The sequence below is a fragment of the Centruroides sculpturatus genome, unplaced genomic scaffold (genome assembly GCF_000671375.1).
Source record: "Centruroides sculpturatus isolate CEXI.00-Female unplaced genomic scaffold, Cexi_2.0 scaffold343, whole genome shotgun sequence".
Taxonomy (NCBI): Eukaryota; Metazoa; Arthropoda; class Arachnida; order Scorpiones; family Buthidae; genus Centruroides; species Centruroides sculpturatus.
Window position 1 is genome coordinate 27,213 of NW_019384530.1, and position 13,129 is coordinate 40,341.

The 13,129-nt window shown below is 32.9% G+C and overlaps 1 protein-coding gene across 2 annotated transcripts in view; it reads right to left on the minus strand.

Annotated features, from left to right (window-relative positions):
* Positions 1–13,129, minus strand: part of LOC111623010 (brain tumor protein-like) — a 106,833-nt gene that overhangs the window by 27,204 nt on the left and 66,500 nt on the right. For both annotated transcript variants that reach the window (XM_023365491.1, XM_023365490.1), the window contains 2 exons: positions 10,265–10,483; positions 8,089–8,298 (listed from right to left, as the gene is read on the minus strand). In XM_023365491.1, the coding sequence (XP_023221259.1) occupies positions 8,089–8,298; positions 10,265–10,483 (429 nt within the window). The remainder of the gene's footprint in view (positions 1–8,088; positions 8,299–10,264; positions 10,484–13,129) is intronic.

Below are 13,129 nucleotides of genomic sequence, written 5' to 3' on the forward strand. Positions count from 1 at the left end.
TATTTTTTTACAGTAAGCACAAGCTGTTTCAATTCTGCATTTAATTTCAGTATCAGAGTCCATGTTAGGTGTGATCATACTTCCTAGTTATTTAAAATGATTAACCCTTTCTATTGATTGGATGTTAAGTGATAAGTCGGCATCCTCATGTTGATCCTGACTAAACACCATAAATTTGGTCTTGCTGACATTAATGTTAAGACCTGAGTCTTTTCCAGTTTCATTGATTCTGTTCACTGGTGTGAGATCCGCAATTTTTATGCAGTTGTCTGGAAAAAAAAGAATTGTAAACAACTCCGATAGAAAAAAACACTCCTGGTGAGAATTATATCGGAGGTCACTGTTTGTTTTCACAATTAGGTGGGAAAGTTGACACTTGGGTGATGGAATGCACCGTTAGTGTCAACAGAAGTCAATCACATGGATCCTTTCCCACGAAGACAGTATAAAAGCTTGAGCCCCTGGAAGCTCAGGGCGATCCAAAGGAAGTTATACTTGTTAATGTGTGCATCTTGTCTCCATACACCGGACGCAACGAACAAAAGAAGAAGGATTGCCATACTAGTTCCTGCGCTGACTACAATTCCGACAACCCATTCAACGCATGCATATCATTCATTTCCTCATAGAGATATTTGTATTTTAGAGCTTTGTGAACTCTCTCTCTCGGAATAGCTGTTAGAGCTGTTAAGAGCGACCCTTGTATAGTTAATTCATATTTAACCGCATTTAAACTTACTATTATTATCGCCTCACGTAACCTAGCTTAGTTATCCAATAAATGCTTTGTTATTTTGTTAAACCTGTCTATCATTGTTCTAAGGATGCCTGCTGGCTTACTGACACATTTTTTTTTTCTCCTAAGCCATCCAATAATCCAAGTCCAGGTTTCACCAACCTGTTGCAGTGTAAGTGGTCATTAGGGATCGTCCCAGTGGCCCCCTGCTAGTCTCACACTAGCTGTTGTAGCCCATCTATGGTGTCGCACATGATAAGTACACCATCCACAAATCTTATTGTATTTAGAACAATTCCATTAATCTTAATGCCCAGCTCTACCCCTTCAAGTGCCTCTTCGAAAATCCTAACTGAATATAAGTTAAATAAAAGGGGTGAGAGGACGCATCCCTGTCGGACTCCACGTTTTATGTTGATAGTTCTCGTTTTCAGGTTGTCTATGCGGACTTTGGCTGTTTGGTCCCAGTATAAGTTTTTGATAATTCGAATGTCCTTGCTGTCCAGCTGCAGCTGCTGAAGCATCTCGATCAATTTGCCATGCCACACTCTGTCAAATGCTATCTTGAAATCGATAAAGCAGGCGAAAACCTCTTTTCACTGATCTCAGCATTTTTGCGGTAGCACATTTGTACAAAACAAGGCTTCTTGTGTTCCAAATGCCTTTCTAAATCCCATCTGGCAGCTATCAAGATCAAATTCACATTTTAAGCAGATTCTGAAGTGAATCATTCTTAGTAAGACCTTTAAGAGATGATTCATCAGACTAATCAGACGGTAATCGCTGCACTTTTTGGGACAAGTCTTTTTTGGTATTGTGATAAATGTTGATGTTAACCAATCCTCCGGTATTGTGCCTATGTTATAGATGAGATTAAATAGCTTTATAACTCGTCCTATGTTATCCTCAGTTATAAGCTTAATAATTTCAATGGGGATCTCATCTAACCCAGTGGCTTTTTTATTTTGAGTAATAGAGATTGCATGCAAGATTTCTTCTTTTAGTATTTCAGGACCACTGTTACAGTCATCATCACTTTCTTTGGACACACTATTGTCACGAAAAGGCTCATTTATATATGTTTCTCAGATTTCTTTGATTTCTTCTTTACGTGTGATAGGTTGGTTTGTTGAGCTAAATAGTGTGTGAGATGGTCTCTTTCTGTATATTCCAGCTATCTCTCTTACTTTTTTGTGCATTTGGAAACTATCATGTTTCTTGTCAAGTTCATCCATTTCTTCACATTTATCTTTCATCCATCTTTCTTTTGCCAGCTTTATCTCCATCTTAATAGTTTTATTAAGTTTGTTGGTATTCTTCCCTATTATTTTTTATTATTCTTCGTTTCTCCATCAGATCTAAGATGTTTGTGTTCATCCATCTTTTCCGGCTTTTTCTAGTTTCAGGTGGTGTCAGATATTTAGTAGCTACTTTTTGTAGCCTATCCTTTAGCTCATTCCATAAAGATAAAACACTATCATTAGTGTCTTTTATTGCAGCAAGTTCATGGTTATTGTCCTGTACTTATTGCTTTATTTGTTCATTCTCAAGTTTTGAGATGTCCCATTTTTGTTTTGTTGCTTTAAGTTTTAGTTTCAGATCAGCTATTAGTGGGACATGATCAGACCGATGTCAGCACTGGGATAAGTTGTTACCCATTTTATAATGTTCCTGAAACATTTATTGATCAGGATATAGTCAATTTGATTTCTTATGGGAGTACCATTATTGTCTTTGAGGGGAGTTATCCATGTGTAAAGCAGTCTCTCGGGGAGTTTGAACCAAGTGTTTGCAATTACCATTTCTCCTTCTTGACAGAACTCAGAGCCTATCTCCTCTTTGGTTCCTTAGTCCAAGGCCGTGCTCTCCAACGAGGTCTGATCGCTTTCCTTCTCCAATCTTATCATTGTAGTCTCCCATAACTAGTGTTATTTCATCGGATTTTGTTTTGCTTATGATCAGTAAGATCATAAGCACCTGTTCTACCTGTTCATCGTATTTTTTGTCAGCTGTTGGAACATATAACTGGATGATGTTGATTTTGAAGGGATAACTTTGAAGCTATAGGAGCATTACACGGTCTGTTATTAGAACAAAGTTAGTGACATATTTATTATATTCAGGTGAAACAAATATTCCAACCCCATTAAAGTGGTGTCAGTCATGGGGATCTCTTCCAGAATAGTAGAGGATGCCATGTTCATTTTGGCACTTTCCGGAGTCTGGCCAACTTAGTTCACTTATGCCAAGTATATTTACTTTGAGTCTTTGTGCTTTTTTGATGATGTTTGCAAATTTTCCACTCACATAGAGACTTCTGACATTCCACGTGGCGATACAAAGTTTAGATTTTACTATGTTGAACAGGGAGATTCTTCACACCCTCTACCCATTCAAGGGCTGCCCAGAACTAGGGGGCATTGTTTGTGTTTTTTTCTCCATAATAATATCCTGGTAGCAATTCACTGGGGTGGTTTCCATTGCCTTCCCCTGTATAGTTTCAGCCACTCCTCACATGGAGTACAGACACTGCTGGTCACCGCTCATTCTGAGACAGGTGTGACTATTGTTAGTTTTGGTCCGCCCCAAGTATTTCATTTCCTCGGTACCATCCATATCTGGGAAGCCTTCCCCTATCCGCCACCTGGGGAGGCTCCCGATGGGGGACTAACAATCCCACACAGGACTTCACTATTTACTACTTCAAAGATGATTCCATCAGGAGAAAATGAGTAGCTTTCATTGTAACAAAGAAAATAGCAAGATCTATAAATCCAGTTGAGAAACTAAAACCTCAACAAATCAAGATCTGTTGAGTGTTTTAGAACTATAAATGATTGTATACTGACCATCCCCATATTAATGGAAAGCTTCGTCATATTACAGTAATGTAAGTATATTCCCCCACCACTGATGCCTCTCTAGAGGAGTTGGATGATTTCCACTCACAAATTCAAAAGTCATTAAATGAAACATCAAGAAAAGACATCATCGTCATCACCAGTGACTTTAATGCAAATGTGAAAGACAAATCTAAAACAGAAGTCTGCAAACAGTTCAGCTTGGGAAAAAGAAATGACTCTGGGGATCGTCTCATTCAATTCTGCTAGAAACATCACTTCAAAATCATGAACACATGGTTCTGCCAAACTAAGCAATGGTTTTACACATGGACTTCTCCAAATTGCTTACATCAAAACCAGATTGACTACATCTTGCACAACAAAAAAAATGGGCTAACTCAATACAATCAGTTAAAACTTTCTCTGGTACAGACTGTGGTTCCAATCACCAACTACTAGTTGCCAAATTCAAACTTAAACTTTGCAGCCAAAAGATCACTGCCCAGACAAAGGTTTGATGTTGATAGGATACCACCAACATATGCAGTTGAAATTATAAACCGCTTAGAAGTATTGAACAATCCCAACAGCAGACCTGACAATCTACAGGAAGAAATAAAAATATATCATATCACTGATGCAGCTGAACACCACATTCCCCTTAAAACACCATTAAAAATCTATATGGCTCACTGAAGAAACAATTGAAATTGCTAATCTTAGATGGGAAGCTAAAGCTGATGGGAAGACAGAATTTAAAAGACTAAATGCTGAGTTTCAAAGAGCAACAAGAAAAGAGAAAGAAAACTACCAGGCTAACTACTGCAAAGAGATAGAAGACACCAGCACAAAAGGGCAAACTAGATCTTTTTTTCCCCCATGTGAAAAATACACACACTTCATTTGCTCCTAGACAAACAATGAAAATGGACCAAGATGGCAAGAAACTGCATGACCAGATAACTATCAAGAATCACTGGCAAGATTATATTGTGGAACTTTATGCTGACATCAGCATCACCTACAGCCAGCTAAAAAGCAGGAAAGCATAGAACATGATCCTTCTGTAACAGAAATAGAATTTCAATGGGCTGTAAGCCAATTAGTAAGGAACAAAGCACCAGACATTGATAACTTACCAGCAGAACTGCTTCAAGTAATACCCAAAAGAACTCTACCCACTTTATGCCAGAGGATCTGAGAAACTAAATGATGGCCCAAAGATTGGACACACTCCATATCTTCATACCAATTCCCATGAAGGGTGACTCACATGACTTTTCAAACTACCAGACCATTGCACTAATTCCACATGCAAACAAAATACTGCTGAAGATTTTACAAAAATGGCTTACAGCCATTGTAGAGTGGGAATTGCCAGATGTCTAAGCTGGTTTAAAAAAAAAACAGAGGCACCCATGACCAATCTCAAATCTCAGACAAATCATGCAAGAAGCAAGAGAATATCAAAAGGACCTATCATCTGCTTCATTGACTATGCCAAGGCATTTGATTGCATAAAACATACAAAACCGTGGGCCTGCCTCTCACAAATGGGAGTGCCATCTCATCTCATTGAACTGATAAGATTATTCTATCTCATGCAGTAAGGACTCCTTTTGGAGACACCAACTGGATTAAGATCAGCAAGGGAGTGCACCAAGTGTGCATTCTATCACCAATACTTTTCAACATCTATGCTGAGGCAATCATGAGAACAGCCAAGCTGAATGAATCCAACATCAGTGTTAAGATTGGAAGCAGGAATATAAACAACCTCTGCTATGCAGATGATACTATGCTCCTTGCTGAAAACCAATAGGATCTAGAACAACTAATTCTGAAGGTCAAAATAAGAAGTGAAGCCGCTAGACTGTTTCTGAATATGTATTAAAAAAAATTTTAAAAATCCTGACAACTGCTAATGTAGACAAAGCCACAATGATATTCAGTTCAAATATAAAGAGAAGAATAATGCTAAGTCAATCAGCCAAGCTAGGAATGGAGAGGTGCTGGAAGAGCAAAGATATAAGCACTAAAACCAAATACAATACCTTATACTCAATGGCTAGACACAATCAAGGCTTATTGCAGCATGACAATGTGGCAGCTGAAGGAAGCTGTCAGGAACAGACAGCATTGGAGAATTGTTATCCATATGATGACCAAGGGTCGGCAACGACAATGGTTATCATCAACAACAAATAATGAAAATGTAGTTGTGTTTTTAACTTATTGATATTTTACAATATTCTGTTTTACCTGAACCTGTTAACATAGAAATGCCTATCCTCACCACAGGGACCACAAATCTGCTTCACATTAACACGAACTTCCCATAAAACCAATAATGTAATAACAGGATTTGATTGTAATATAGTAACAGGTAATAGAGTATATATTTAGGTAAAATTATTATAAAATTAAAAAGTTAAAAAGTTTTTAGAATTTATAAGACAAAACAATGTATAAATTATTAAAAAAAACAGTTACAATAAAATTTGACTTTTGGAATTTAAGAAACAACAGAATTAAGTTTTTCTAACTATAGTGAAACCTGGTTAAGTCAAAGTCACATTTACTAAAGATTATTTTCTTTCCCTTGATCATCTAACACAGTGTTCCACAACCTTTTTCTACTTGCGGCACCCCCACGACTCAACACGGCACACCAAAATGTTATTTCCCTCAAAAACGTATGATATGATACTATTAATGGAATTACATTATGCCACTAACCTGTTATTATTGTTATTAAAAGACATCAAACCTGTGAGCAAATTTATTTTACATATAATTTCTTAGAATACATAAAAATGCATGGCTTGTAATAAAGAAGAAACAATCATCATCTTATTTCATCAGTGCTGAGGCAGAGAATGAAATACCAGCTTAAGAAACACAACAACTGTGATAAAAATATATAAATAAAACTTGAAATTAACAGAATATGTAAAAGTTCATGTCACACCTTTCACCATGTGACAGCACACCGGTTGCGGAACACTGATCTAGCATACGGATTTACATGTTAAACCAGTAACCTTAAATTTGTAAAACTGTTTAATTTGAATGAGGTTTTAATACAGTATTTTCATAAACTCTCTGAAATTTTAACTTTCCATTAAATAAAATAATTAACATTCATCTATCAAACAAACTAATCAGAAACATTCTATTAATTGCAGAACCACATATGACTAAAAATAATTATTATGTTACGTAATGGCAGACAGGGATGACGCTTTCAGACAGCATGTGTGACTTACATACTGTAACTGCAATTTGAACCTGCCCTTTTTTGCCAAACATTTTTTTATTTTATTTAATTGCTGATGAATTTCTCTGACTAGCTGATGTAATAAAAAAATGGATTTTTCATATATTAATTTTAAAAAACAATTACAGTCCAATTCTATTTAATATCATTTTCAAGTTTGAACATGTTTACACAGGTGTTTTGCTAATTGTGATGTTCTTATATTGTTTTTTACAATTATAAATTACAGCAAATAAATTGGTAAACCTTTGTAGCAAACCTCTGTTGATTTTTAGCTAAACCTCTGTAACTCAAAACTTTTTAACTCAAACTTCAAATTTTCCCTCAACTGATTCAAGTTAACCAAGTTCCACTGTATTTCATTTCAAAAGCCTAAGAAAAGTAAACTTTTGCAATCTTGATTACATCTACTAAAATGGTAATAGAAATTATATAGTTAAATATTTAATTATAGAATCCAGAATTTTACTAAATATGTAAGACAATTTGTATTTTTACAATATGTTTTTTAAATGCAAGACAATGTATATTTAGTAAAATTTCCCAATGCAAGACAATTATGTTTTAAATTTGAAACAAAGATTTTTAAATATTTAATTCAACCATAATACATTGGAACCCCATTAATCCAGATCTCTGGTTTATCCAGAATAAGGAAGATGAACATATAGAAAACCTATATATGCAAAAAATAAAAGAACTAACTTAAAAATAGTATATTCTTGCCTGAGTATAATGTTGCAGCTGTAAGCATACTGTTTTCCCTTGGCTCAATGCCAATTTTGAACACCTGTGACTTTATAATGACGGATCTGGTAACAAAAATAAATACAGTACAGTATATCACAATTAACTTCAATTCAAATTAGTCCTTTTTTGTTTCCCTATGAAGTGCTAAGCCTAATTACTGGCTAACTTTGAAAAAGGTTATAAAAAGTTCTACCCCATATAAATGGTGAGGAAACTTATGTATATGTACTGTACCAGCTGATAGAAAACAATAAACTAATACTGTATGTAAATGTCTTTTGCTTTATACTGTTAATATTGTTGTAAAAGTATATATAATGTGCAATAAATAAAATATAATGTACCAGTACATCTAAACTGTGTTATTTATGTTGTTAATGAATTTTCCGGATTATGCAGATTGAACCCAATCCCATTTCAGTCAGATAAACGGGGTTCCACTGTACATTGATATAAAAGTACAAAGAAATTTCAATTACCTGTTTTAAAGATAGAATCTCTATTGTATTTCCATGCTTCAATAATCGATCAGTAAATTTCCATGCATCTTCAATTTTTTCAATTGTTTTCTCTACATTATGGAAAGTATCCATGATGTGTAATTCTTGAGCAGAATGTATTAATTTTAATTCTTGGATAATTTCTTCTTGACATTTTTCCAGTATTACTTTATAACTTTGAAAAGTCTCCTAAAATAAAAAAAAAAGTAATTATATATATAATGAAAATAAGCAAACTGTGAAATAAAAATTTTCTTTAGTCACATTTGTAAAGAAAAATGAAACCAGTCAGACATTATCTCAATTAAGACGTTTAAATTTTTACCCGTTCCATTCATACATTTACATCAAGTGCAGATGCTTTAATCCTTTCTTATTTGTATTTATTTCTATTTCGAATTTGTTATTTTTTATTTTAAGAAAATATTTTATAGTTTTAATTTTGAAATGTTCATTCAATAGAGGCTGCAAATTTCTTTTTTATTTAAAAACACTAAAATAATTTTTAACATGTATTAAAGTTTCTTTTAACCTTTCAGTCAATTGATACACAACAAAACCTATTATCAAACCCTGACATTTGTTTTAAGCAAATTTAATGATGATTAAAACCCAACTGCAGTGTAGAATCTATGGCATTCTAGACATTATCCATTTTAAAAATACATTAAAGATATGCATTCAACATTTTGAAAAGTTAGCACATTCCTGCATTATTATTACTCCAATTCTTGATAAACATGTTCTATAACAACAAAACAGGGAATACAGTTTGTTTTCTTTTCTGATATTCTCTTTTTAAGTGGTCACATTTCAAACAATAAAAACAAAACAAAAATGCACTTTTTAGTAAGAAAAATAGGATAAATATGAGACCTGAAGTTATGAAATTTGAGATAAGTTAAATATATATACAATTACCATAAAAAAATATTAAGAAAATTAATATTAGATGCATGTTTTCAGAATCCATACCACAACTGCAGAGTTAAAACATATTTCCAACTTATGCAATATTGAATTTCATGCAAAGCTGAAACTGAATACTACACTCTAATACCTAAAACAAACATGTTTCTGTCAAAAATAATAGTTTATTTTAAATAAAAGAATTCTATGACAGCCATAAGTAACTCTTAGTAGAATACAACAAATCTGTAAACAATCATTTTTCTTTCCTGAATCAATAATATTGCAAAACATAAGAATATTTAATGATACAGTAAAAAAATATTTTTATTCAAAATTATTAATAATCTTAAATCATTAAAATGATTATACAATCATTTGATATAAGATATATAATAACTTTTTTGTGAAATAAGATACAAATGAAAAGTAATAAACACTACAAAGGTTAAAAATTGACAATTTGCTAATGTATGCACCAAATCTTTGTAGCATACTGTAATTTTATATGAATGAGCATATTTTTTATAAGTTACTCTTATATAAATTCAAAATAAATAGTGTTCAAACCACAAATGGTAAAAAAGTTTGTTTCAAATTATTGATATTTTGGACAGATTTATTATTCCTGTACAGATAGAAAAAAATTGTTTGCTTAAACTGTTACTTTTTTCATTTCATCATATATACACATCATATCTTGTCACTTTAACATCATTCGTTGTCTGAATTTGTCTGAAAATTGTCTGAAATAACAATTTCAGACAATTTGAATGAAATAAGTAATGTATAAACTTGAAATTTTACCATTCAATATTTGTAATTATTTCAAAACTGTTAATTTTACATTGTTGCTAATATCTAAAGTTGAATATAATGTTTAATGTCTACTGGCATGAAGCATTGCATTAGAGAAATTTGCACATATACTATACATGTGTATTTTACAATATATGGAACTAATTAGGAAACTTATATAAACATATATGAAACTAATTTAACAAATCCTATAATTAAAAAAATTAATTTATAATTACATTGGTACTAAAACTTCATAATTATCATGTAATATCTACCTACTGATTTCTTAAACAATTCAAAATAACAAAATATTTGAGATTATTAATAGATAAATGATGACCTAGCTATATGAAAATTTCAACATACTAAACAAAAGATTAACTGTTCCAATTTTTAAATTTATGTTAACAACAAATATAATTCAATAAATTCATCTCTCTCTTACTTCGATAAGAGATTTTGCATTATCACGCTGCAACTGTAATTCAGATAAACATGTTTGAAGAACAGAAGTCGCTTCTTCACAAAACTGAACTTTGCTTTTACTTTCTGTCATCAAGTTTTCCAATTCTTCCCGGTGTTTTTGTTCTACATCTGATGCTCGTTCATACTGATGATCTGGCTGCTTATGATCAATTACCATACATTCATTACAAATTGGTACCTAAAACAAATCAACTTTTAGTAATATTTTAAATTGAATAAAACATATTATCCATAAAAATTAGAATTATAACAACAATAACTTTTGATGTTAGAGAATATTCTAAAACAGTTACCAACCTAGTTGCTAGCAAACTGAAGGATCAGTTTTACCTAAGACTAGTAAACTATGAGAGATCATTTGGAGAGTCACTGGACAAATTTTTAAATTTTTATTTAAAAATATAATAAAAAATAATGCTATCTTCTTATAAAAGCCATTGATCCCACTGTTTGTATATCTGTAATCTGTCACAGAATGCCCACTAGGGGCATCCCTAGCAATGATTTTCAGCTATTATTTAAATTAGCAGTATAATTTATTTATAACAATATATACAGTATTTTATTTATAACAGTGTAATTCAATATATTATTATTTTTATTTGTAATAGGAATTTATTATTGATATGAATTTATTATCTATAGTACAGAATGACACTGCTGCTGCTAGAATGCCCACTAGGGAGCATTCTGGGCTACTAGTATATAATAACAACTAACATATCTTTAAATTTAAGGAATTCACACAATTTTGACTTTTAACTTATGTTTACAAAAAATTATTATTATTAATTTCTATTCAATTTCATCCTGTTAGTAATTTATTCTTATTTTATATCAAGTGGTTAGCAAATTATATCTGACTTTAAAAAGGTTTGGTAAGCAAAAGAGTTGGGAACCTATTATAAAATATTCTCTATCATGATTTATTATTATTTAATTGAACTACATGTAACAACTTATAGGTTAAATATTGCCTAACAATATTTAAAACAAGACTAACAAAAACTATGAAATACTATAAAATTCTATGATACAAAATATAAGTTGGCCACATGGTTTGAAGAGATTTGAGATTTGTTTAAAGCAGCATGTTTTAGATAAACAGCAAATTTTCTTTTAAAACACTAGAGCAGTAGTTTCCAACAACTAATGTCACCCTTTATGGCAGTGGTATTATCTAAATAGTGGCACTCTTCATCTTGACTGCTCTATATTCCAGGCAGAACTCTGTGCCATTTACATGGCTGTTAACGGTGTGAAGCCAATCTTACTGGAAGTAGAGTTACAATTTGCTTTGATAGTGCTTCAGCAATCAACATACTTAGGAATCCCAACAACCTTCACCCTCTGGTTAGGAAGGTTCTAAATCATATACCTTGTGCTCAGAACCCCTATTCCCTCGAATGGGTGAGAGGTCATCAGGGTGTCCTAGGTAATGAACATGCAGCTCTACTTGCCAGGAAGGCTGCAACAATCAGTACCTCTGACCCTTTCAAGTATTCAGTGCTACCTGCCTCTTTTCTTAAGCTTCAACATTGGAACTACAGCTTGGATCTCTGGCAGCAGAGATGGAATGGCCTTGCCATGAAGTTTTTTCCATCTATTCATGACCACTTTTTCACCACTGGGTTAGTCCGAACTTTGAAACCACCCAATTCTTCACTGGGCATGGGAGATTCGGGGCCTACTTGCAGAGGTTTGGCAAATCTGCAACAGACAACTGTACCATCTGTAATTGCCTTGATGGGGTTGAGCACTATACATAGATGTGTCCAATGACTGAGGATGCTAGACATGAGCTTGCCCTTGCTCTTAGCCAGAGGGGTATTAATTGGCCTTATGAACTTCCTGTCCTTAAGAATAGTGACACCTACAAAGCATTAAAAAAATTGATTCATAAGTATCACATACGCTCCATCATTCATTAAGTTGGTCATGTCTGTCATTGGGTACTATCTTCATTTGCTCCCTGCACATTATTGTACATATTCTGCTGCAACATAGATCTGTGTAATTTTTATTATTACTATTAGTATTGTCTATTTTATACTACTGTACATGTTATTCTACTCTCAAGTTATGTATCATATCAGTTGACTTGTATCGGTCATCTCACCATCTGTTCATACTTCTCTATTGTCATACTGTTTATATGTTATCTCTCTGTTATTATGTATGTATTTACCTGTTCTTTGATATATCTCTGTATTTAATCCGATTATGCTCTGGCGGTATCGGGAATAAATAAAGATAAAGATACCTAAATAGTATACAGGATGCAGTGGAGATGGTCTTCTCCAATCACATTTCCCTTTATGATTGATAATCAACAATACTATAAGAGCAAATCAAAACAAACTGAGATTAATTTTAATTTAGTCAAAAGTACTGAGTACTCATAATTAAAATACCATTCATAGAGATATTTAGCAATTTAAATGCAACCAAATCAGGTGAAATTTCAGGACACAAAGAAAACATTTCCATTAGAAACAAAAACAAAAAAACTCACATGGCTGCATGCAACAAACATGTTATTTTTACAAAACACTCTTGTACAGAAACCTTAGCAATAAGGATATACAGTCGACCCCCCTATAAGATATAGATACGTTCCAATTTATTAGGAATCCGATTTCTTACAAGTCGTTCCAATCAAAGCCCGACACGTGTCAAGTTTACGGACTACGGCTGATTGAAAGGTTTTCTTCCATAAAATTAATCGATTCTACACTAATCCGACTCAACATTTCCAAAATACGTATATTTTTTCGTAGTTTTATAGGAATCGTAATTATAGGGACCGTAATTATAGGGGGGT